The sequence below is a fragment of the Calonectris borealis genome, chromosome 14 (assembly GCF_964195595.1).
Source record: "Calonectris borealis chromosome 14, bCalBor7.hap1.2, whole genome shotgun sequence".
NCBI lineage: Eukaryota > Metazoa > Chordata > Aves > Procellariiformes > Procellariidae > Calonectris > Calonectris borealis.
This window is the reverse complement of record NC_134325.1, coordinates 15,890,506-15,917,450: the sequence shown is the minus strand read 5'-3', so window position 1 is coordinate 15,917,450 and position 26,945 is coordinate 15,890,506. Positions and strand designations below refer to the sequence as shown.

The window sequence follows — 26,945 nt, the reverse complement described above, 5'->3', positions numbered from 1 at the left end:
TTAAGAGGATATACACTGTGAAAGAAAAATAAGTGTGCTGTTTGACTGGAGCACTCTTATGGAAAGTGATAACATGATACCATTAGGAAACTCAACAAGACAATCTACATCCATGCATTAAGAGAAGCAGAAGTCTGAACATCTGTTTCCCACTATTGAATTCACAAAAGGGGCTTCTCTGTGCAGGGAATAAGTGAATAAACAACAGTTGGAGAAGGTTATCTCTGACATTTAACAAAATGTTGAAATGTCACAAAAATGAAAGAAGGCAAGAATGAAATGACTGAGATAAAGGTGTGCTAGGAGTTAGCTTGGCAAACGAAGCACAGACATACAAGAACAAGCAAAATCTCTACCCATCACTCTTCTAAAAGTGTAATACAAGAATGATTAATTTATGAACAGCATATGTTTTTTGTCAAAAATAGACAACAAGGTGGCATGAAATTGTTTTGGCGAAATATGCAATAAAGCAGAGTTCCCCAAGATGTTCCTTTAGCCAGAAAAAAAAAAATGACAATTAAAAGAGGTGCTATTAAGTGTTAAAAAATTCCAGAGACAACCAGTCAATTTAAAGAAAAAGAGAGTTTTATCTTGGATGTAAAATTTTCCTTTCTCCTTTCCCTCCCACCCCCCCCCCTGCACAATCAAGAGTCTTGGAAAGGGAGTAATAATAATAATAAAAGAGAAATGGACCCAAGCACCCACTTGCTGCCAAGGGCTGTAACACAATATCTCAGCATTTCAAGGGTAAATCAGTGTGAACTGCGTTTGCCGTCCCTCTGAAAAAAAGTAAGTATTTAACTTCCGTTCAGTCTGTGTGGACTGCTGAAATATAGGAAATCGGTTTCGGAGAGGAAAAAAAAAAAAAAAAGAAAAAAAAAAAAAAAAAGAAGGGTTTCCCAAAGAGAGCACCGAGCGGAGCGGACAGAAGTATGAAGAGCGGCAGCGCGGCTGCTGCCGGTCTGCTCAGCTCCGCTCGGGGGGACGGCGGCGGCTGCCGGAGGCGGGCGGCTGAGCGGCGCGGCGGGCGAACAGTGAGTGCGGCCCCGGGAGCCCTGCCTGCCTGCCCCGGCGGCGGGGGGAGCCCTGTCTGCCCCAGTGGGGCTCCCAGCCCGGGCTCCTTTAAATCCAGGGCGTTTCGCGTGTCTCGCCGGCTGCCTTCGATTTTAAAGAGAAAGGGGCCGGGGAGCGAAGCGGGAAGGTGAGCTTCGCCCGGCGGCTCGTTGCTGCGGAGTAGGTGCTTTTGTTTCCTTCCCCCCGTGTCCCGGGGCGGCCGTGGGGGGCCCGCCGGGGAAGCGGCAGGGCTCGGCGGCGGGCACCGCGCAGCGGGGCGGGGGCGGCTGCGGCTGCCTGCGCGCCGGGCAGCGAGGGGCTTCTTTCTGGTTGTGGGGTTTTGTAGTTCTTTTTTCTCCCGCTCTCTAGCTGTCCGGAGCTTGAAAGCATCACGGAGGAGGAATGAGAGCGTGCGTGGGTGTGTGGTGGAGAGCCACGAGCGGTTCACCCGGGACTCGCGGCGGCTAGCCCGGGGGTTGCTGGCGGGCCGCCCTGGGCATCCCGCGGAGGGCCGGGGGCCGCGGCGGGTTTGCTTGGTCCTGCCCCCGAGGGGCAGACCTGGGATCAGCGCTTCCAGCACTCATGGCAAAGCCATTAGCTCAGCCTCACTGTGGAGGGGCCCCGAGGAGGACAAACGCATCCCGGCGCAGCGCAGAGCCGGGCTCCGCGGCGGGTGAGAGCGGGGGGGCGGCTGCCGGCCTGCCGGGCGCTCGCAGCGGTGCGGGCAAAACGCGGGTGGGTGGGGGGAATTCCCCTTGCGAGGCGGCGTGCGCGCTTCCAGCCCCTCTTTCGGGTAGTTCCTACTTGCTGTGCGCTGCCCCCAGCCGCCCCAACCTCTGGCTTATCTTTCGGGCCGCTCCGCGTAGCCCTGGCTTGCTGGTGGTGCAAGGAGAGGGAGAGGAGGACGGGTTTTGTACGTTTGCAGCGCGCGTGGGAAATGCGAGCGCCCGCATCGGAGGCTGCGGCAAGTGTTGGGTGGGAGGGGGCGAAGCCCTGCTGCGGTGCGGGTGGCTGCGCCGGGGCGCTCCCGGCCTGCCCCCTCTGCTGCCCCAAAGGGCAGGCGGGATGAGACCCCTCTCATGCCAAAAATCTACCCTTCCAGGTTCTTGCTTTCCTCCTCGGGCTCTAGATTCAAATCTCAGGAGGGCAGAGTTTGACTTTAAGACGGCTCTGTTTCTTCACTAGTGCTTTACGCGTAAGAAGCGAAGGTTGCTGTCTTCCTTATCTAGGATTGCTGTCAGCTGAGCCCTGGCTCTACTGGCTTTGCATGCTTCTAGGGGAGAAGTGCTCTGGGGGCACCGGGAAGGATGCATTGCAGGCTCCCCAGTGCAGTTCCAGCACACTTCTGACATTACTTTGAAATTAAAAACAAACAAAAAAAGTATTCTTCAGTTTCCATGTACATTAAGTTATGAATGGTTTCCTCACTGTGGAGTGGATGCTGTGCCAAGTGTAATGGGTTTATGATGGTTTTGTGATGTGGATTGTGATTTAATAGGAAATTAGCTGACAATCCTAAATTCGTATCATATGGTACCATAGGCCATCTGATCAGCATTATACCGTGGTACCCTAGTTGGAACCGCAACCAAACCAAACCTAGATGGAGGTGGTGAGGTGAGGAAGAATCAGTACTATCCTCAAGTTTCTAGCTGTTACTGACTTTAGGCTACTAACGTATTTGGTCACTTTATTTATTTTACCCACAGTCTTATTTAAATTGGCACACTTACTATCCAAAGTACCTCTGCGACTCCACTTTGCACCTCTCAGTTAAGCTTCACACTAATTTCAGGACAGGATTTGGAAATGGAACTTCATAATTAAAAGCAAAGCTGATGATTTGGAGTCAGCTTGTAATACTGTCTGCATAGTGTGCTTGCAGTGAGACACACGCTTATACTCCTCGTAAGATGTGATATGTCAGTTTAAATATGTATTTCCTTTTCTAGTTGGTGGCGGTTGAAACTTCTTTTGTACTAATTTTTAATGACTATTTTGCTTCGACAAGCAGAAAAACATACAGTAAGAGCCAGGCAAAGAGAAGCCAACTTGAAAGTTTTTGGACTGTGTTAGGAATCGGGCTCAGTTTCCAGAAGTTATAATTTTATGAGCAAGTAGATATTGAACATTCCTAAAGTTTTGTTTTAGTCTATGTGAGAAGGACTTTTTGCTTTCCTTTTGGTAGAGGAGACATTATCAAGGCAATGAAATTGTTTCTACTAGGCATAGTCCTCAAAATGTCTAGGCTTCCAATGATTAGCTCAGATTTTTGTGTGCGGTTAACTTCATTTTGGTCTGGCCTCAGACCAAGGGCCTTACAGGTCTAAAGTATCGGTAAGCTGTTGTGCCAGGTTCTCAATCCTCCGCTCGAAGTACTGCACACATTTGTAACAAATATATTCATAACGTGAAGGACAAAGGCTTCTTGTGATTAAAGTTTACTTTATCAGTGTAGATCACATTTTGATGTAAGCCCTTAAAAATTCTAATTGATTAATGAGTTTCAGATGGTGGTTCCCCTCCAGTGCCCCTCCCCCTGCTCCTAACATGTACAGTATGCTCCAAGTTAATCTGGGAAAGCTCCAGAAACCTTGGGCTAAATTGGTTGTGGTATAGTTTATAAGGATAATAAAATAACTAGAAAAATTGAATTTCCTTACAAAAATATGCTTGCTGCATTTGTGAGCTTATGTTTTATCTGTTTGTTTATGGTAGTGAGAAAACTAAATTACAGATATATATATTTAGGATGATGCAGACAAGAATGACCTGTTGTTTCTTACAGAAGTGAAAGCTCTGTAATAGCTCTTGAAGAGGAGCTATGTGATGTAGTAGCACTTTAAAAGTGATTGTATTTGTTTTTACATATGTAAAAGGGCAAAATGAGAGTGATTACTGTTCTGTAGTAAACTGGAAATTGCAGGTGGTAAAGGTTGACTGAGTAACATCTATCAGTGAGTGACAGGTTTCTGTGTTTTTTCCTACTGCTTCTTTCAGTCCACTTTAAGGATTTCAAGTAGGGGAGTTTTCATGGTTTCACTTGGGGAAATTATTCCAGTGTCTAGCAGATCTCACCATAGGGAACAGCTTCCTGACAGTAAAAATATCAATTACAGAAGTTGTTAGTTACCTCTGTGGCTCTCAAAGGAAGACATTCATATATCTTTTTTTGCCCCTTTCTGCATATATGTGTGTGTATACACATATGTATGTATATGGGTGAGGGGGTGGAAAAACAAGAGCAGCCGTTAGTCTGTGGACTAATCATATCCTCTCCAAATCTGAAAAATATGCCAACACCGAGGCAGGAAAACTGAAATCAGTTTTCAAATTTGAATGTATTTATGCTTGAACGTGCTATGTGTAAAACTGGCACTTGCTTATGTGAAAGTGGTGATTGCAAGTATGGATCCCAAATTGTGGGCAGCCTCATTTCTGCTTGCACAAATGCACGTTTTGTTGCTGCAACTTAATCTGTTTATGAACATTGAATCTTTTATTTAAGCCTCTTTTGCACCCAACTTGCAGTTACAGTAAGCAAATGCTTCACACAGTCCACTTAATATCCAGTAAAGTTTCAAAAGTTCTGTTCTTTTCCATCTGCTTGAGGTGATTAGAACTAGCAGGGAGATCCAGCAGAGACCCTTGCCAGATACTCATGAGCTCTGTTCTGGCTTTTGATCCTCTGTCTCCTCTCTTTCCAGGATGGCTGCTTTCCAATAGCATTACCTTCTCTCTAAGACAGCAGGAGATTGTCTGCAGTTATAGCCGATACCCCTCTGTCAAAGCCAATGTGCAGTCTAGTGCTCAAGTTCCAGTTCCTTCAGAGAAAACTATTGCTGCTCTTGTCTAAGTTGCTGTCTGCTCTCTCTACCACTGAGAGTAAAGCTATTGCAGAGTTCTGTGCATGATGTTTGGTTTCTTCTACAACTGATAGCTAATGTGCTTCCTCAATCATATTACAAGAGACCTCATTTCACGAGCATAAAGCCTGCATATTTAATTCTATAAAGTTTTTATGAAACAGAATCTTTTGAACCCAGTGTCCAAGGTAGAGTTACGCCATCTTCTGTTCCAGTTGTTCCAGCTTTGTAGAGCAAGTAGGCCACTGAATTGGCATATGTGCAAATCTTCAGTCTTGAATGACTCTTGTTTGGCTGCTGACAGAACAGAGCCAGTCAACTAGTTTGCCTACTAGGCAATAGTGTCGGGGGGGCCAAACCAGATGTCTGTTGCACAGTGTCACAGTCAAGCTGGTATGGTGCAAAGGGGATGCCATGTAGGATCTTTGCATCAGAGATGATTTGATTGATCTCTAAATAGAGTTCAGCATTTGCTTTATGATTTTTTTTTTTACCTCCATAGACATTATTATTCTTTTTATGCTTTTCTAACTGAATACAAATACAAAGAAAAATGCTTGTTTTGCTGGATACTTAATTTCTATGCTAATTCTTAAGCCAAGTCATAAAGAGCAAGTGACTCAGCAAAACTTCTTCATCCCTGACCTGGAAGGATACTATCTAGGAGCAAGTTTGAAGGAGTGGTTCAAGCCTCATTTTATTTGAGAACTAATGCACATGTTGTAATTAGGAATAAGGCTGAAGTGACAATGAAACTCCTGTGATACAGAGGGCACTACATAGCCAGCAGCTACTCAGTATAAGCCATTATGTATATATGCTGGAACTGGATGGGTAATTTGGAGTAAAAACTTATTGTTTTGTATGATTAATTCACAGGGTGGAGTATATGTATTTTCTGTGTATGTTTATCTATGCATTCACGCATACTTTTATGTATAGATTTTTACTACGTAGAATAAATTTTTTCCTCCTGATTATGCTTGACTTTAGTTGAAGAGTACTATTATCACAATTTTACAGGTAAGGAAGGTGGTTGGAATAGGAAATGGAATTGAGTCCAGGGATCTGCAACTGTGAGTGCCTAATTGTGCAGCCAGTTTTACTTTCTGGATTAAACTATCTTTCCCTCCTGTGTGTTTTGAGTACACAGTGTATCATTCTTGAATCCTTTTGTTCTACCAGTTAACCCCAACAAAAGTCAGTGAAATTACAGAAGATTACTTGTTTGATTCTCATTGCTTTCACCTGATGATCCCTGACAACAATCAGCAGATAGTGTAAGTTACACTGCTGGCAAAATATGTGCAGTGAGCTACAATACACAGAAGACTAAATGTACTACTGTAAAGCAAAATAAAAACTTCACTGTTTGGTAGAAGCAAGCAGAGAGAAATATAACCTTTTAGTGTGTTGAATCTGTTACATGTCACTGGGTGTACTGTAAGCTATCCCACACTGAATTCTTCAGCTAGACAATAAGTCTTAAGAATTTGAGATGTTGTTCTCTTATTGAAAGAGGTGGAAAAAAGGGCTGTGCTGCATAAATATGACCTGTAACAAAACAGAATGAAAAGTAGTTAAAGACCTTTTCTTGTCTGCCTTCAGAATAGTAAGGGGAAGAGATTGCTTTTTGAGGAACAAAGCATCTAGAGGTAAGTTTTGAAAGTGCTTGTGCGTATCTCACGTCAGCCTCACGTTTATAGAGAAGTGTAACATTCTATAAAATATTCGACATGTTTGTGTTGGCTAGTTTTAAAGAACTTTATATATGATGATTTGATGTTGCTGTTAGAAAGTAGTGAGATTAGGAAAACCAATATTTTTTGGCTACTTTGTTCATACCTTATGTCTGCCAAAAGGAAAGGATGAAATAGTTGTTGGAGCCAAAAAGGCTTGCCTCAGCTGTGGTGGTGTATCCTTGAATGCTACTGTCTACCTCTGTGGCAAGTTAGTCCATTTTTCTGAACAAACTCCTCACTGCTAAATTGTCAAGAAACTTCTCTCCAGCTCACCAGAAAATAAATATGTTAAGACATTTTAAGGAGGTGAGTTGATGGTATCTGAGTGAAGAATCAAGAGCCTGGCCTTGACTACAGGTAGAGTCTTCAAAGGGGTCTTGAAGAAGCTCAGGACCCAACTGCTGTCACCTTTACCTAACTAACTCAGTTCGGCTTCTTCATAGATCCCAGCTAGTATGTGATGAAGTTTTAATGTTAAAGTATGGGCTATTACAATTGATGAAGTAGATGAACATTCTAATGAAGCTTAGGTACTTCAGCACTGAAATATTGTGGAGGCTTAAGTGAAACTTAAGTTGTTTAGTAGCGGTCAGCGTTTGCATATAGAATAATTAAGAGTTTGATAGCTTCTGATGCTTGCAGTTTGATAACTGACCCTCAATATGACTTGTAGAATTTGTGATGGGAGCTACAGGTAACAAATTGCGCTCTGCTCCTTGAAGGCTGGTGGGTTTTTTGTTGTGTGGTTTTTTTTTTTTTTTTTTTTAATTTTAAACATCCAAGGTAGGAATTTTGTGGCTTTGATTCTAAGAAGAAAGTGTTTTACTGAAGTGTAGGGCAGGTTTTCAGAGAAGTAGTGGGGAAGGGGAAAATTAATTTCTTTCAGAAATGAAATTAAAAAAAACTTTCAGAGAGGTAAGGTTGGATTGTATGTGATTCATCTGTGATTCTTCAGGGTTCTTCTCAGTGGGGACTCTTCATCAGTGTTAACTTTCTCATTCCGCAGTCCTCACTTTGTATGCCTGTTTCACCAATTAACCCATGCATTATTGTTAATTCAGGGCTACTATTTCAAGCAGATCTAGTCCCAGTATAGAGACGCCTGGATCATTTTCAGCTTCTAGAGATTTTTGTCACCTGTCTATCTGTCTTTCCTCATCTTTCCTAGTTTCCCGTTCTGAGAACCTGTGTTCTATTAAAACTACCTTAAACTCAGAACACCCTTCTTCTCTCTGGATCTTCTCTCTTCTTAGTACCACAGTTACTACGAAACTGAAGCACCCATGCATCCTCCGAAATCAGAGCTCTTTGTTCTCCCACTTTGCTTGTTTGAGACCTTTACACAGCCTGGTTACTAAGTTTTATGAAACAAGAGGTAGGTCGGTATGAAATATATTTAAAGACAGCCCTGTATTTTAGAGACAAACTGAAGTAACATCTCAAATCCTGAATTCTCTGCTCTGCGTCTCCACAGAGATCAACCTGAAGCGTAAACGGACTGCAGTGCTTGTTTCACAGACTGATGGGGAAACCCAAACTGCCTCCATGTAGCTGCTCCAGAAGCCTTCCCTCTCTTTTCTCTAGTCTTAAAGAAATGCAACTTTCAGACCTTAGAATTACCACCAGTGGCAGCAGCCTGTATCGTATCTGGCTGGCTGTCAGGCATATTATAATGATGTTGGTTACCAATTAGCTCCAGGTTTTGTAGGGCACTTCACATACGTGGTTTTGGAGGTGATAAGGTAGGTGGACCTTTCCTGAGGTGAAAGAAAAGGATGTTGTCTCCGTAGTCTTCCTCTTAACACAACCCAGCTCAGTGCGTGTGCCATGTGTTACACTCCTAGCAGGGCAGACCCTGCTTAGGGTCCCATGAATATTGCTGTGTGCATCCTTGAAATATAAAATTACAGAATAATTTAGGTTGGAAGGGACCTCCAGGGGTCATCTAGTCTAAGCCCCTCCTCAAAGCATGTATGAACTGTGAAATTATTTCCAGTGAAGAGGTGCAGTGTCTAACTGGTTCCTTTAGTACAATGGTGCTTCTTTTTTGAGGTGTCTTTTTCCAACCTGTGTGTCGAGAGAAACAAATTGCAAGATTTCATTTCCTAAATAGTTAGATACATAGGTGTTAATAAACTGAAAAATTGTTGCCAATACACATTTATTTGTGTATTGTATATGAAGTGAACATTCAGGAATGAGAAATTTTTTTATTACTTTTTACCGATATAATTTCAGAGGTGATTCAAGAGAATAAACTAGTTTCAGTTCTGGTTCTCACTGTGTCAATGGAGTTTATAGACTCCAGAAATCAGTCAAAAAATGATTTTAAGGCTTTTTTCCTGGAAAGAAAGTGTATGACAGAGGTATTCATTCTTGTCAATTATCTGTCCTGCCTGTGTTTCTATCCAAAATGAAGCAGTGATTTGAAGCACTAAATTGCGTGGTTCTGAGTGACTTAGAGCAACTTTAAATACACTTGTCATTGTAATTCCTTAGCTGTCAGTATCGTCTCGTCCGAAGGAATCTATTTTGAGAGTGACATTCCAGATTGATTTTTGCAGAGCTAACAGCCTAATTCTTCTCCCTCCACTCCCTCGCACCCCACCTCAAATGAACAGGTATGATTTGGATTTAATCAACCAGGAAACCATAAATCCAAGCTGACATTTTTACAAAGTCAGTTTTCAGAACAGAGCTGTGCTTAAATTACATACTTTAGTCTGCCTTAAACTGCTCTGCTTTGAAAGGAACTTTGATACATAAGGATTTGTTTTGTAAGAAAAATGTAAAATCTACGGATAATTCAGCACAATTTTATGGAAAGGCAATTGCTTTTTACGTTCAGTAATCATTTTCCTTTTTTTTAGAGAAGGAATTGTTTTCAGTATTCTTGTTATTCTAGGCCGCAATGGAATGGTATAAAAAATTGTTCTTTTTTGTTGTTGTTTTTAAAGTCACTATTACCTCTTACCTGACTTGAAAGGTACGCAAAGGACAGAAAGAAACAGTGTTTGCAGTGTATCATAAGCTGAAGCCAGCTGACGTGTAACCGCAGTTGGTGTGGATCAGGCGGTGACAATAGGCAAAGAACTATTCCTTATGGACCTCCCACCCCCACTTAATGCCACCTACGTAAGACCTTGTGACTGCCAGTTGGTGTGACTGGGCTTTCGGCAGCAGCCAGGCAAGAAAGTATCTCAGCTCATTGCTACAAGCATTAGGGTCCAGGTCTGAATTTCTTTTCAGAGAGCAAAATAACCTTCTTTCCTTAGCACACTTCTGCCACAGATGGGGGAATTAGTCCTTCAGGAGCAGAGCTATAGGTCCAGTGGGCCTAACGTCTCTGGCTGCTGCAAGACTCAGAACAGTTAACTAATATTTAACACATGACGTATTGTCTTACCTGAAACTGAAGTTTCAGTAAGTCGTCACTGAAGCAGAGGATTAGTTGTATAAAAGGTGGAAGTGGGAAGTGTGGGTGACCAGCACTAGCTGTTGTGCTGCTTTGCGAAGAAACAATACTATTCAGTAAATATATTTGCTGTGTTTTTTTTTTTTTTTCTTTAATTATTCTAAAGCTGTAGAATAGACTGATTCCATTTGGTAACTGCATTTGTTAATTGTTAGTAAGTTTGCTGTAGTAGCATAACTCAGTTGCTCCTGTGTTTTTATTGGGCCTCATCCAAAAATCTCCGAAGCTTTCCATTTATTTTGAATGGATATTGGATCAACCACCGTAGTGAGTTGTTAGCTTTGTTTAAAATGTTTATTTTGATTTGATTTTAATCATTCCTTGCAGAATATTTGGTTATGTGTTGGCAACGTGTAGCTTGGTGAGGACAAATGAAGTTGACATTTATCTGTATGATTTAATCACTTGCAGTGTGATCCATTAACAAAACAGGACTTCAATCATCGATGTTGTATTCATGTGTTAGATCCACATCTGTTTGTCTGACATCTGATTTCTTAGAATCATAGTTACTGCTGTTGTCTTATACAATTCTAAAAACAGAACCTGCAAAACTTTATTTGGTATAATGAAGTACTTCTTTTTTCTTTTTTTTTCTTTTTTTTTTTTTTTAATGTAATAAAACAGGTACAACAAGCGGATAAGCAATGTGCACTGCTCTGAGCCCGAAGGCACGTGGGCCTGGCCTCTCGGATATGCATCAATACAGTCAGTGGCTTGCAAGTAGACATGAGGCCAACTTGTTGCCGATGAAAGAGGATTTGGCCCTGTGGCTCACAAACCTACTGGGTAAGATACAATAAGACAGAATGCAGATACTGGGCACTGAGAGAACTCTCAATTCCCAACTGTTAGCTGGGAATTCAACCCTTCAGACTTCTTTGCATTTCAAAAATAAAGGTAGTTATGAGTAGGTAGCTACCTCCACAGAGTGCAACTGTTAGCAAGGTCAGAAAAGCTAATAAATAATTTGCCCCCACAGAGTTTCTGTGAGTAGCATAATTGGACTTAATTATTGATTTCATGTTTATTTTTCCTCAAATTTCCTTTGAAGTGTTCTTTTGCATGTGTTTTCTGTATTAATACCATTAAGTTGAATGGTGCTAATTACTGTCATCAACTACGTCTTCCATTTTTATTGGTAGGCCTCCTAAAGAGTATGGGTGTACGGACTGTCTTGAACAGAAGGAGCTGTTAAATAGTTCTTTGCTGACCAAGCAGTCTAGTGATTGATAATTGCCGCCCAAGGCAATGCATGCTAAGACTTGTGGAAGCTGGTGCATAGAGGGGTCTGACATAGTGGCTGCAGCTGGGACCTGGGGATTTACTGGTTGCAGCTGTACGTCTTGGTGTGTGAAGCCAAAACATGGTGAAAGAGGATGCAAACCAAAAGCCAAGAAAAAAATCAGGTACACATGAAGAGGAGTGAAAGAGAGTATGTCCCTGGCAGGAAGGAGAGAGACAGTTCTTTGGGATATACGACTCATTCAAGAAGGTGGAATTTAGAAACTATGAGCCAGAAAATAGTATGTTGTTTGTTGAGAACATTCAGGGGAAAATGGCTTTTGTGTGATCTCTGTAAGTCCAAAGGATTCTACCAAAGAAATACATGACTTACACAATACCTCATCCTAAGGGAAACATGCCAGCAGTTCCTCTTATTAATCAAAGAGGAGAAAATATTTCAGAGGAGGCGATGTTTACATGAAACTTTCGTTGATGTTACTTTGGAGGAAAATTTGGATGAGCATTTTTAAATTTGGTGTGTGTGGTTTTGGGGGTTTTTGTTTTGGGTTTTTTTTTTTTGTGGAAGACTGTTCTAGTGAGACATAGGCAGTGTCTTGCCTTGGCAAATGCTGAAGCTGAACCGTCTCAGAGATATCACAATAATAGAGTATATCTAGTGCCTTTCATCTGCACGTTCTACATTGCTGTATTTCCTCTTTTTAAAAGAGGAATAGAAGTATCCCTATGTTGTGAGAGGTGTAATCAATAAGTACAGTGTCATAGAATGCAAGAACACAGTATTTTGCAGGTAGGCAATACCCATTTTAGAATTGGAATAGTTATGAATCCACAACTGCAAAAGTAGCACTTGTTTTAAATTACATCTTTGTGTGGTACTTCCATTTAACTTAATGAGTTTTGAATAGAAAATTGTCTAGGCAATACCAGAACAAAATCCAGAAATCCTGACTTTTCATTCCAATTACTACAAGACAGCAATCCAAGACTGTTTTTTGAATCAGAAGCAGAACATTCCATTAAGGATTTAATATATTGTTTAAATGTTTTAAACAATGAAGTTTTAGTGAGCCACTCTAAAACAAATAGAAGCTTGTTTGCAGTTCATAACAGAGTTCTCACAGTGACAAGTTTAGGAATGAGGTCATTTTTTTTAGCAAGAAAGTAGCAACCAGCAGGAGGTTCTGAAATGCCAACTATAATTAAAAATCTGATTTTTCATATGGACACCAAATTCTGCACTGCAGAACTAAATGGGCACAACCTTCTTTTAATTAAGTAGCATACACAGTTCATTTGCTTAATGCGTTCCCCCACACCTTCTCACACCAAGCTCTTCTTTTCTCAGAGTTTGTCCTGAAGAACTGAAATTATAGTTATTTGTTAAACTGCTTTGAATTCCTCTGTAGACATTGTTATTCAAATTAATAACTCAATTAACTTAAAATTCACATTCAAAATAAATTAAGTGTAACTGAATTAAAGTAATTAATATTCATATAAATATATTAGCTCAGAATTCAAATTTGGTTTAATTACTGTATAATTTAGGCTAACTTTAATGAGAGGGGGGGGACACATGAGCATGTTGCTGTAAGATAAAATAGGTATGAATTTATAGCATGCCGTTACCTTGTTGTAAAAACCTGTTTGTACTCTCTCACTTTTCAGCATCCAAAAGGATAAAAGGATATGCAAGACTCTTTGTTTGTTTGTTTTGTTGTGTTTTTTTTTTCCTCCATGGGAGAAATAATGTACTTTGCATTAATGGTCGGTAGGTTTTCACGTGCATGGATGTGCAGATAACACAGAGTAGGTAATATTCTGTGTATCCACACCCTAGTTTGCTCTGTGCTGTAACTTGTGTGGCCTCATTGTAAGTGTCTTTATGCCAGTTTTAATGCAATAGGATTTCTCAACTTATAAAGAAAATTAATATGCATTTCAATTAATTTTTGCCATGTTGGTTCATGTTTTGTTTCATGTATATTTTGTTCATTCATTTGTACTATGACTCAACAAGGACACATAATCTTTTCAAATAAATGTAGATTTAAAAAAAAAAAATAGAAAGTATTTTAGGCAAGAATAGGTCTGAACTTCTCTGAGGTAGTTTGATCACCTGATGGTGTTTTTGGAAATTTTTGTGGAGAGGCAAATATGTCCTACGCAGTGTTACTGAAAGTTAAAATGGTGACAGTTTTGCAGCAGCAAAGCCTGGTGTGGGTTCGAAATTACAAACTGGAAAACATTAGAAGGATATTGCACTTTATAATATGAATGAAGGGTTTTGATATTAGATGGAAATTAGGCATAGCTAGAATTTGACCTTACCCGAGTGACAAATTGGAAGACTGAGATACATGGTGCAGCTGGAAAATAATGCGTGTAAGAATTTTTAACCCTGAGACTTTGGACATTTTACTCTAATTTAGCATGGACATTGTGGGTTTTTTTAGTAATCACTAGTACTTTTTATGCATTTTGCTAATTATTTTTGGAACCATGTCAGAGAAACTCAGAGCTTCTGAGAGGACGGTTTGTCATTACACTCCATTGCTGAATAGATTTTAGCTGCCTGTATTCTGGGGGCTGGAAAAAGGACATCGCAGATGAAATCGATGTGTCAGATGGGATTGACTCATGCAATATTGTACATTATAGCATTCTCAAAGTGGGATGCGTCAGCATTGTGGGGGTTGGGGTTTGCGTGCTGGAGAGGAAGATTGGAGCTATGGATATTGTGTCTCTTGCCCTCACTTCCCTCTGCTGAGCTCTGGTGGCTCAGTCGAGAGATCCTTGCAGTAGCAAAGTTAAGGAGATGTGTTGACCCAACTGTCTTGCAAATCATGATCATCTCTCAGCCTTGTTTTTATTATGTATAGAGCCAATGAAGCACTTGGCAATGTTTTCACTGCTGACACACTCCAAATTTGGTAGATTGTGTATGTACTTATTTTAGTGGAATGCTCTTGTGGATACTGAAAACTTCCCTTCCACCTCGAGCAAGCTTCACATGGGAATTAGCACAGTTGAGCCATAGTAATCTTCTAGCAGAGGCAAAGTGGCAATTTGAAAGCAAATAGAGTTTGCTTGTCTGTTTTACTCTCCAGCACTGTCTTGTTTTCTCATGTGTGTCCGCAGAGGTGAAAGGGCTGGCATCAGGGGGAGTGGGCCTCATCACCAGTCTGTAGTTCAGGACAGGTACAGAGACATGGTTTCTCTGCTTCCCCTTTGGCTATTGTGTAGAGCTCTGATCTTTTTTCCCATACCTGGAGCCCATTTACCAGCTGCAGAGGGTTATGGTATTGTAGCTTATTCCATCCACCTTCATTTAGCACATGGGACCACGGAATAGACCTGTAAGACGTACCTGGGCACATGTCTGGGCTCCAAGGTTTCAGTGCTGAGGCCTCTTCCTAACAGAGCTTTCTGGGCTTCAGAAGCTCATAGGAAAGGAGCTGGAGAATGCAAGATGCTGAGGAATTGGACATGTAAATGTTGAATGTTGTGTAAGGCATGTAAAAGTTGCTTGGGTGCAAAAGTGAAGTAGGCTTGAAGAAAAGAAACAGAGAGGTAAGGATGTTAGGAGAGGCACTGAGTTAAAGAATTTAAAGGTGTATTGAAGGAGGCGTAAAGTTTGAGGGATGAAGGGTGGGAAGTCTTCTGCAAGAAAACTAACTTTCTTTGATTCTGAATTAAAGCAAAACCTGCTTCAGCTCGGTGTTCTTGTTCATCTTGTTGTCTAAGAGGATTCTGTAGCAGTACCTTTATTTTCAACATCAGCGTGGTCAGCTCAAGCTAGTGGGAAATGCAGGTTTTAAATATCTGAATATCAAGACATTCATGATAGTGATACTTCTAGTGATTCTGTTGGCACTGATGCAGTTTTGTATTTAGTTGAGTGGCTTTATAATTTTCTTTAGTATCAACATGCCTTTGGGATTGTTTAGATGTTCCATTTCAACTAAGTGATAATATCTCAATGCTATCAAAAATATTTCTCTTGCTTTCAGCTATTGTAGGAAACAGAGTAGCCTTGTCAGAAAAGAACCAGTTTTGTATGTGCATAAAATCATTGGCCTTTGTTTTCTTTACTTTTATTGTGTTTTGTTACCTTGGGTTTAAATGCCACACAATTTAGGAGGGTCAGGAGGAGTTGTCCCACTGGTGCCTCAGTACTGTGGAAGCTCATCCTTCTACCAATGTGTTTCAGAGATTCACCCGAGTGAATCTCAGAGTTTGTTAACTACTAGTTACTGGTTTTACTAGTAGTTTTGTGTTACCACTGAAACGTACAATTAAAATAGTCGATCGGCTAGTTGTGAGGCTGGAGTCAGTGTCTTGCATTGTAGTTATTAAACTAAGTGTGGAAGAAGTCAGTGCAATAATAGAGGAACCAACTAGATTTTGGTACTTTGTTTTAGCCTTTGAGTCCCTCCACCTTCTTCTGAAAGCTCTGGTTGTCTGAGATGGCCCGTCGGGAATGCTTTATCTTCGGCCTCTTGGGCACACACCCTGAGCATGGGCTCTTTTTAGTTATTCTTTCATAGACCTCCCAGGCTGGTTGCATTAGGACCCCCAGGGCTGGATGGCTTTATACGTAGCTGCCCACAGTTTCCAAGTGGTAGGTGTTCAGGTATAACAGTTTGTCGTCTTAAAGGGCATCTGGTGACTGCGGTAAAGGAGAGGGTAAGCAATGCTTGCGAGGTTTGAGAAAACCTTCATATTCCTGTTGTGTTTTTTTTTTCCCCCATACTTTTAGTGTTGTTTTTTATTATACTTAATGTTATTACCATTCTATAAAAACATTGCAACTGCTTTCTTGTAATTATAGGGGGAGTTATACATTTTTAATGGAGTTTAATGTTTTTTCCATACAAATATACAGAGCCATTTTTTTCCTCAGGCTATGAACATTACTCTCATTTGAATCAATACATTTCAACTGTTAAATATGTCAGAGTGTCTGTTTTAGCAAAGAAATGCCACCTTTTGGAGCCATAAAATACAGTGAATTGAAAGCTGACACCTAATATATTTTTCATTGGATACAGATGTTCAATGCAAAACTCATTCTTTCAGCTTTCATAAAAGGGAACAGAACTAAAATACTCTAGCTTAGTGTACAATATGCAGTGACCAAACTGCTTATGCAATTCAGCATTTAAAATAATATAAACGTATTGTTAAATAGCAGAAGATAGAAGAATTTTTCCATCTTTGTGTAAAGAGAAAATACCTCTAAATAGGCTTTAGGTTTTTTTAACGCTTGACCAGTGAAATAATAAATCTATAAATCATAGGACAGAATAGATATGTAGAATGTGATTTTCCTTTTACCTGTGTTTAAAAAAAAAAAGCTTTTCAAATTAAAAAAACCACCTTGAGTAGGTTAAAAATATTTGAAATAAATTTTTAGAAGAAAATGAGACTATTATAAAATGCAATACTGTATTAAAAATAAAGCAGTTCCTATAACATAGTCATTTTTCAAATTTAGCTTTCTAATGGCTTTATATCTTTTGCCAAAAATGCTGATGGGTCAAATGAGAAAATATGTAGGCTAGAAAAGTGATGAAGGCTTTTGAGGTGCTGAGATGTTCAATTTTTCTATCTGTGGGCTATTATAGTTTCAGTCCTGGCTTCAGCTGAGCTGGAGGCACTGCTAAAATATTGTCAGTTATGCGCAAGCTACCACTGAATGTCTGCAGTGCTGCTACTGCTCTTTTGCCTGGAGAAGTCATTTAGGTATACAGGAGCTATAAAGTGGGCTATATGGCAGAGAGAATTAAAGACGAATAAAAAAGGGAAAAAAACTGCACATTAAACAGGCATTTCTGAAGTAGAAATGTGTTAGAAAAAACAAGTTTAACTTCAACCAAAAATATAAGTCTACTATTGTATCTGAAAATGATTTGCTGCAAAGATCTTTATCTTAGTCTTTGATTTGAACTGACCAAACTGAAAAGGCTCACAATTTTTTGCTCAAAGGATGCTGAAGTATCTAACAGTTTTCAGGCAAGGGCCTAGAGAAATCAACTTCCCTTTAGCATTTTTGTAATCATACTGCTTTATAATACTGTTATCTTCAGTGTTATAAGTGACATTGAGTACATTACAATGTACTAGCAATATATTGCAGAAGTACAATATTAATTTTTGATTATCTACTTAATTTTTGGTACTTTTGAATGTTAGTTTTCCCCTCTCTGCTAAGTGAAAAGGTATAGAAAAGCTTTACTTCTTTTTTCTAAATCTACTTTTCCTAGGTTTTTTTGACAAAAAAATATTGTGAACCTGTTCTAAACAGGTTAATGTTTTCAGTTTCCAGACATCTCATGGAAAATAAATTTCCCCAAACTAACTAGAAAAACAAAATAACCTGGTTTAGTCAGGGAGCTGCTTGTTGGTCAAAAATCTGTGGGGAAAAAAACTCGACCAGCAGTGAGCAGACTTCTACTTGTTGTCCTGCTTGCAGACAAGCTGGTTTTGAGTAGCAGGAATGGATCTGGATGGGATGAAGAACCACTCTCACTTCAGATTTTTAATTTTTTCTTTGGCAGGGTAGAGTATTGTTACTGATGATTGCTATGGAACAGCCTATGAAAAATGAGTTGATAGTGTTATTCCTGTTCCCAAATGACATATGTAAATATCACCAAAAATAAATAAATCCTGTCTTAATAGGAGGAGCAAAAATTAGTCCTTGATGCTCTCTTGATATTAGTAGAAGGTAAGAGGGCTGAAAAATACAGCTGCTCGTCAAAAAAGTGTCCAAAGAGAAGGCAAATTTTCCAGTAGAATTGTGAAAATGGAAAACCTTGAATAAGAAATAGGGATATTTTTACCTGGAAATGATGTTAAGATGCTGGAAGTTTAGTTTAGGATGTTAAATGATTCCCTTCTCATCTGGGCTGTCCAGCCTGGTCAGAATGCACATCTCATCACAGGACTCTTGTGATCAACTCCAGGAGGGTGTAATTACAGTGTAATGGAAGGTCGTCTGGTCTGCTGTAGCCAGGGAGGACGATCTGTGGCATGAAGTATAGCTGAAGTATAGCGTCATCTAGAATGATAAAAATTGATATATTTTGAAATCAGAGTATTTTGGCTTTATTCTTTGGGTGAAAATTTTGATCTGTGTGGCAAGTAGATACATAACATGGAATTTCACTTTCTTCCTCTTTTCTAATGTACCTAACTTCTGAAAAAGCTCTTTCAAAGGAGCGTTGCAATCACTGTAGTATTTTGTCAACTTCTTGCAGGATCAAGTCTTAAAGTCTTCTTAAAAAAGTACAGTCCTTTCCTTCTTGACATGGTTTTCTACTTCTGTTACAAAATAAGCTGCAGTAGTGTTAGCAACTCTTACAACTCTTACACTATAGCTACCCACACACACTGGTGTAAACCATTTGCCTGCTGTACTCTGTCTTTTAAAACACTATGTTAAAAGCACTGGAATATCATAAGTAAAAGGAGATATGGGGATTCTGATACACTAGAATTATTTTTCAAATACCACATGCGTTCCCAACGAAAGCATGTTACTTTTTAACAATTTGCTGTATGTCTACCAGTAAAGTAGTAGCGAGGTTACTCACTAAATATTCAAAGTAATGGAAGTTATTCAGTTAAAGCATATTTCAAACTGTTGTCAAGATTTCTACTGATTTCTCTTTTTACACAAATGCAGTCAATACTATTGCACACTTTCTGCCATGTTAACTTTCTGTTTGCTGTTCAGGTAGAGAAATAACAGCAGAAACCTTTATGGAGAAATTGGATAATGGTGCCTTGCTTTGTCGGTTAGCTGAGACCCTGCAGGAGAAATTTAAAGAAAACAGCTTTGATGCAAACAAGCCTGGCAAAGTAAGTGTCAGTAAATGTTCTAGCATGTATTATCAGTATCTGAGGTATCTGACTGTTTTGGTACTGAACTTTTTTGTGCAGTTAAGAGATTTCATTTGTGGAAGCTCTGCAAATGGGCAGGGAGGCAATTGCTCCATGTAGAAAAATTACAATGTAAAATTGGGGGAATTAATATTTCTTGGGTAATTTTTAAAGTAACTATGAAAGGAAGTTACTCAAAAAATGACTCGTGGAGGATAAGACATAGAACAAGATCCAGCAGTGTGATCTGGTAGCTAATAGAGAAAATGTGATCCTTGTATTTATTTGCAAGGGGAATATTAAGTAGCTGGGGGAGGTGCCTTTTCCTCCATAAACAGCTCTAGGGAGGCTAATAATAAAATTCTACAGTTAGTTTCGGTGCCTTGAGTTGAAAGGTTCTATTGGTGTACTGGAAGGGGTTCAGTAAGGAGTTGCAGGGATGATGTGGAAAATGTGAACCTTCAGAAGATAACTGAAGAGCTTTGCAAAGGTCAGGTTAAGATCTTGCTTGACCGCAACCTCCCTTTAATTTAAATGATTTTCTTAGGACAATCTTATTGGGAGAAATTAAAGAGTGCAGCAAGTTTCTTTTTGGGAGAAGCTAAATTAAATGGTTGACATAGACATTAATGCCTTTACTGTGAAACTGTGTTTATTTTTCTTACTGAATTCAGATACATCTTCCCTGAAAGCTAAAACAGGCAAATACACAGCAGGTAAAAAAAGAGCTCAAGAGCAGAAATCACAAAATGTATCTTCTATTCTTGATGTTCTCATAACTAGTCTGTAGCAGAAATCAGGGCACAGCATAAATTTTATCAGCAGTTCTGAGAACTGACAGCCTTGTGTCGGCTGCAGCTGCGTAAGTTGTTTTTCTTGGTTCCAAGCTGATAATTGTTGTTGCAGAAGGAATTGGCTGGACAGGCTTTATTTATTTAATTATTTTTAACCTTCCGTGGGTTGGGGTGGGTGCAGGGGAGCATTGTTTGTTTGCTTTTGGGTGGTTTTTTTTCTGAAGAAAAAGGAAGAGAGAGCTGGGAAGAAAGGTAAGAAGTAGAGAAGGAAGGAAACCTTCCTCCACAAAGGAGGAAAAGACATCTGGAACTCATATTTCATATTTCAAATTGTAATCAGGGTTTGGTTAGTAGAAGTACTGGATGACTTTTGAGTTCCTCTTTATAATATGGTCCAGCTTGTCTTCACCTAAGTGATGGCCTGTTGGTGTTACGGTAGATCGCAAGTTGAGAAAACACTTATGGCAGTCTTTTTGGTTGAGCCTAGGAAACTAGCTAGGCAGAAGGAAGGGTTACTTGTTGTTTTGTTTTTTTCCCTTAACAAACAAACCAAAGGTACCATTATTGACAAAAACTACTAAACGCTTCAGTGAATACCCAAAAGGTAAACTTGGCTATGGAGTTCTAAAACATTCCCTTTTCATATCTTGCCCAGCTGGCATACTAGAAAATCAATTAAATCACAAAGTGCAAAGCATATTTTTACAGACTGACATCTCAGAAAGCCATGTCTATTTAATACGAAATTCTCAGGAAAATAATAGTCATAAATTCATCAACAACTACAAAATTCTAGTGAATATTCAGAAATTCAAACAATATGTTTCTGTTAGGTGTCTAACTACTGCTTTTGGGGGTTTTGGTTGTTTTTTTCTTTTTTCATATGATCAGACTTTGGTTTCATGGTGGCCCAATTGGGGAGAGCTACCATGGGAAAGATAACCCAGAAATGTTCCAATGTTTGGTACTTCTGTGTTTGCCACTGAAAAGAGGTAGACCTCCTTTCTTGTATTAACTTCCTCAGGTGAGAATATGGCCTTCCTTACTTCAGTTACCTGATCCCCCTTTTTTGAACCTAAGTTACATTAGAAGCCAATTAGACATTTGTAATCCCATATGCTGTAATTACTTAATTTGTTGGTCTTTTATTTTTCAAACTGGTATAACAGGCAATGCAATTAAAGGGAAAAAATTCTGCTCTACTGTTATTTTTCTCAACGTATATTATTTCATACTTAGTATAGTAAGAATTCAAAGAAATGGCAGAGTAATAGATTTGTGTCATTGTAGGCTATTAGGGAGGTATTTATCCTTTCAGATTGTAATTCCCCATGTAGCAGTCCTAGGCAGTAGGACTAGTTTACACATTGGAAAATCTGATGTGTGGTGCCAAGGAAATTTATAAGAAGACTATACCGTATGAAATTTAGCATAGTAAGAATTCCATAATCCTCCCCTGAATCATTACTATGCGTTCTGTTAATAATACATGTGGAATTTTGAAGCCATTTCTCTGTGCTCAGGAAAACGGAAACATTATGGTCTTTCACCCAGGTGCCTTGGTGACTTCACTGGCAGCTGGAAGAGGCTGCTGACTTCCATAGAGTCCAGCCTCTATCTAAATAGATAACATGCTTTTCTATCCGTATATGTAACTTTTAATTTTTTTAGATAGAAGCAGACTGGTAAAAAATGAGTGGCTGACAGAAGGATCCGCTTGCAGGCAGCACCAGGTTGCAGCTGAGTGAGGGAGACAGGATAAGGCTGTAGATAATGGGGGGGGGGGGGGAGAAGCGCAGAATCTTACTAAGTCCCTCCACAAGCATGAAGATTTGGTCTATTTTCATACGTGAAGTTTTTCCTTGTACAAGAGCTACTTCCTAGGTGGCAAAGCTCCATAAAATACTTTGGTTTTACTTTTATCTTAGAGGAAGGTGATACATCCTGTTCTGCTTGATATGTACTACTGATCATGAATTCACTTTTGCAGCTCTTTGGGGCTGTCTGGCCAGTTTAGCAGCGATAATGCTAAGAAGACATTAAAAACTAATACTGCATGAACTGACTCATCAGTTGTTTGCCATAATTCCTTAAGTTCATATTGCAATACTCTACAGAATGGCAGAGGTTAAATCCTATTGCACAAGCAGTTAACCCAGAAGCAATAAGTTTCTAGTCGCTGTCGGTTTCGCAGTTTGTTTCATAACAGAACTGTATCACTCCCCTTCGTATTAGGGAGGACTGAACTTTCTTCAGCTTTCAGGGTCCCCTTAGGTGAGCATCAGCCTTTTTGAACGTGGAATAAATCAGGAAAGCATAAACCAAAAAATTTGTACCTCCCAAAATATCGGGTTTTCCAAATCTGGAAGGAAAATGGTGGTATGGATATAAACCTTTCCTTTTTTTGTCATGTGGAGACACTTGTGGGTACTGGGGACATTTTCAAAAGAGTTAGGAAACTACTGGTAATATGACTTGGGAATACAGCTTTAAGAAACTGAAAACACTTAAAAGGTGTGCGGTGCAAAAGTAAAGTCTTCTTTCCTTAAGAGTCAGAGGAAGGCAATGAAGGAGTAACTTCTGATGAGTGAAGGAGATCAATGGAGTAGGTTTTTATGAGTGACTGAGTTAGGTTAGGATTCTTCAGTGTGGAAAGAGGCAGCATGGAGGCATATGATGGAACCTGCAGAGTCAGGAATGGCATGATAGACGTTCAGTCTTACAAAAACTATGGGACATCGAACGAAGTGAGTAGGAGCCAAACAAACAAAAGGGGGTCCTTGTTTACGAACCGGTTGGAAATTTCTTCCCAATGAATGTTAAAGTTTACCTGGGTTCAAGAAAACACTGAATAAGGTAATGGAAGAGAGGTATCTTGGAAGGCTGAATACACAGAAACCCCATCTAGATGAGGAAGTCCCCATAGCTGAAAATGGTTGGAGCTTGAGAAAGTATTGAAGGTGTAACATGTTTGCTATGGTCTTAGTCTTCCCTACTGGCTTACTTACGGCCAGTCTGGGTTGGATGAACCTTTGGCTGACCCAGTAGGGTCACTCTTATGTTCTATGCGTTACTGCTTCTTGGGGCTGAATACCTTGCTGGTTGCAGGTAGGCATGGACAAATCTATCCTTTCACAAGGGTCAAACTTCAAAGAAATTATTTTAAATTAAATATGTACTTTTTGTTCTATATAGAGATGCCTCTTTAGGACTGAATCCATACAGCTAAAAATAGCACTTGAATTATACTCTGCTTTGGTATCTGTTATCCAGGGGAGTAATGTGTGATTGAGAGTGCTGGAGTTTGGCAGCCTATGGTGCCATTTACGCAGTCCCTGCTCATTGCCCTTATGAGCTTAATGCCCTAATGGGCACTTCTGGGTATCATAATAGATACTCTGAATGCATCCTCCATGAGTCTAGCTCCCTAATCCTGTGGTGTTTGATTTGTTAATCATTTTGTAATAAGTTACAAAAAAAGCTTTTCAGTTTCTAAAGGGGAAACATTTAACAATTGTTCATTTCAAAGGCTGTTTGAAGGGTGCTAGGTTCTTTTGCAAATCCCAGAAGACAATGTTCTTCATTGTTAAGCAGCTAAACCATGCTTCAAAACCTGGTGATTCTGAAAACGTTGATGTTGTATCTGATCCTTTGCTTCAGACAGAAAAAACTTTGAGTTTTAAATGAAAATGGAAATTTTAAACAGTGAGGGCAGTATTAGACTGGTGTGACTGTATGCTATATTTTTAAACCAGTCTTTTTTTCCCCTTTTTGGAGATTTTAGAGTCATAAATAAATCTAATCATGTACATTTATAAAATGACAAGGAGATGACTGATATCAATCTTAATAAATGCTCAAGATTTGTATGGTAATAAGTTGATGGAACTACCTGTGCTGCTGCCGCTAATGATCTACTGTCTAGAAACTACAGACTTATTATTATAGCAGGAGTTATTCCGTAAAAGTGATTCATGTCACAGGATGCCATTTTGTAATTTTCTCCCATTGGCTTGGATTTCATCTCTATGTTCTCCTGGCAGTATTTTACTTTTCCTGACAGATAGTTAATTTGAGAATTTCACAGCTGTAGAAACAAATTCAAAGCATCAAGGCATGTGCAGCATGCACAGAGCCCACATTTGCTTGGGCTTAGTTTAGTAAGCCCATTAATTAAGATTTAAAAAAAAACATAAATAAATTGTGTTAATAGTTATCACCATTTTAATAGGCAGGGCATAATAGTCTCCCCACCATCCCTGAAGCGGCCTACATATTTATGAACGTTCCACTGAAAACAATGTTTTCATGGCAAATGAATGAAAACAGGTTGAAGCTGAATCATCCTTTTTCTCCAAGTTCTCAGAAGTTAATCAGATAAATCTCAACTGAAATCTCTCTTAGAAATACTTTTGAATAACGAATGGGAATCTGAAATTCAACCTCATTTTCAGGAAGCTGGGATCTAGATTTGATTTGGCCTATAAAAGAAATAGAAGTAAGTACAAAATAAATCTAGACGCAGATATTTCTTAAGTCCTAGAATGTTTAATTCAAACGTGCATTTAATTTTATTCTTCCAATTGGAGCTGATTTAATAAGATAAAACTGAATGTGCACTGAAATAAAGCTGTTGTGTAGGAAAGAGCGAGTAAATTTTGTCCTTGATGTGCACATGCACTTCCATTGAAACTGTCTATGAAAACAGTAATTTATGCACACACACATTCATGTATTTCCTAACATGAAGAGATTCTGTCCACTTCTTGCCCATAGTCCTAGTATCTGAAGTGTATTTTGCAGTTGTTCCATATCCAAAGCTTTCCTTTGCTCCTGGGAAATATACTTAGTGAATCTGATACTTGGTGGGTGTAGATCACTGTGACAGCATTGACTTCTCTGAGTCATGCAGCTTTGTGTAAGGTAAGATTTTGGCCTAGTGATAGCACTGAGAGAGTCACATTTTGCATTTGGAGAGTTACAATTAAGAGATCTAAACTGAGATACCTAAACCAAGATTTGGGATGGAAGTTTTTTGCCCTTAATTAAGTTCTAATATTGAAGTTGGATCTCGGAGGCAAAACAATTCAGCAGTTACACAACTGAAAACTCACGGTTTGTTTTAAATTTCAAGATGTTTATGTTTCTAAAGAGAATTATGTGTATCTGTGAAAGTAGAGGCAGAATCCTGTAAACTAAAGGACTTGAAAAGCCAGGGTATTGACTTGAATTCTGTCAATATTGAAAGAAGGGGCTAGTGGCAAAAGAACAATATTATAAACTGGAGGCCGACTTAATTTCCCATCTCAGCTGTAAGCTTATTGTTTGCTTTTGGGAGAATACATCTCTGTGCTTTCATTTTCCACATCTGTAACCTGGGAATACTGTTCACTGTACAATAGTGGCTTGATTTGTGAACATTGTAAAGTGCTTTGAGCAATTCTTGTGCCAAACAGTATTGCTACCCCATTTGGTGAGCTGTGATTAGTATTAGGTAGTTCCCATTATGAAAACAAATTGATACTTGACTCTGCTTATTTACAAGAAACATGGAAACTCATGGTTCTCTAAATGTAGATAGGAGAGAGACCTTTGCTTGTGAATCTGCTGCTTCAAAGAGCTCTGCAATGGGGCCACAAGCAAATGTAGTGAACCTAGTCCTCCTAAAGTAGAGAACCTGGACCGATGGTTTAGGATTTGACTCATCTCCCAAACCAGTGAGTCAGGATTGAGTAACAGTTCTGGGATTGCTCTAACAATTTATAAGAACAAAAGATGTGTTTATGCTTGTTTGATCTTTTCAATCATTATGTGAATGGGGAAATTATCAGAATCCTGGAGGTTCACGAGAAGTAACAAATGCCTGTGAGTCTCCAAGGCATGCATTGTCAAGGAAAGCAGTGTCTGGCAGCAGTTTAGAAATGAGGAAATTTGTTTTTAGAAAATACTATGTATCTTCATATGGATATATTGTCACATAGGTTAAATGACAAATGAATATGCTACTGTAACCCTCATTTGTAAGTAATCCAGGAAGATCCGTTCAAGTCTTGGACAAGGTGAGACACTTGTACAGATACTGTAAGGTTAAATTGTTGTTTGTGTTTACGGAAGACCATACACATCTGACAAATTGTAGAAGGTGCAATACATCATATTAGTATATTTTCACCTAAACAGATGAAATATCAAACCAGGAAGAGAACTAGGAAAATATTTAATAATTTCCCAAGGTAGTTAGCTTGGCTGGTGGACAGGAGGCGGGCTGTGCTTGGCATAATTCAAAGACTCAGTAGTTGGTTTAAGATCTAACTAAACCTGAATAAAGTAGTAAAGACCACAGTATTTTGGAAGAGCTCTTAAAAATGAGGAGGCTAGTAAAAAATTCTTTGGGCTAGATATTGTAGTTTATAAAATCAACACCGAAGCTCTTTGACCTTCCCTTACCAGAGTTGTCAAAAAGTGGGTGTGCATTAAAAGTATTCAGGATATTAAAATGCAAAAAATAGGCCAAACCAGATAACTTTGTTTTTCTTCTTCAAGTAGAAAAGATCCTGCCCTAAGGAAATCTTCCTCTCGACAAATGATTGAGGTGCTGTGCAATGAACATTAGTGAATTTATAATTTCCTTTCATTTGGTCTTTCTGAAATATAATAATAATTTTTCAACTTACTGCATCAATGTATTCTCAATTAAGAATAAGACTAACAGATTCCTAAACAGAAATCAGATATGTGTGATTGCTATGAGAACATCCATTAGGTACGATAGAAAGAATTGCTTCAATTTTTTTAAATTTGGAAAGAGTATAAATTTTCATGCCTGAAGATGTAATTCAAGTTCAAATGGAAAGGGCTAAGAATAAATTTTTCT

The 26,945-nt window shown here is 39.3% G+C and overlaps 1 protein-coding gene across 2 annotated transcripts in view; it reads left to right on the top strand.

Annotated features, from left to right (window-relative positions):
- The first annotated feature begins 225 nt into the window (after positions 1-225).
- The window catches only part of GAS2 (growth arrest specific 2), a 98,389-nt gene continuing 71,669 nt past the window's right edge, over positions 226-26,945 (top strand). Inside the window, exons 1-3 of one of the 2 annotated variants that reach the window (XM_075163295.1) lie at positions 226-1,037; positions 10,767-10,928; positions 19,132-19,256. In XM_075163295.1, the coding sequence (XP_075019396.1) occupies positions 10,787-10,928; positions 19,132-19,256 (267 nt within the window). In that variant the 5' untranslated portion in view covers positions 226-1,037; positions 10,767-10,786. Of the gene's footprint in view, positions 1,205-10,766; positions 10,929-19,131; positions 19,257-26,945 lie in introns of both variants that reach the window. The other variant, XM_075163294.1, reaches the window with a different exon arrangement.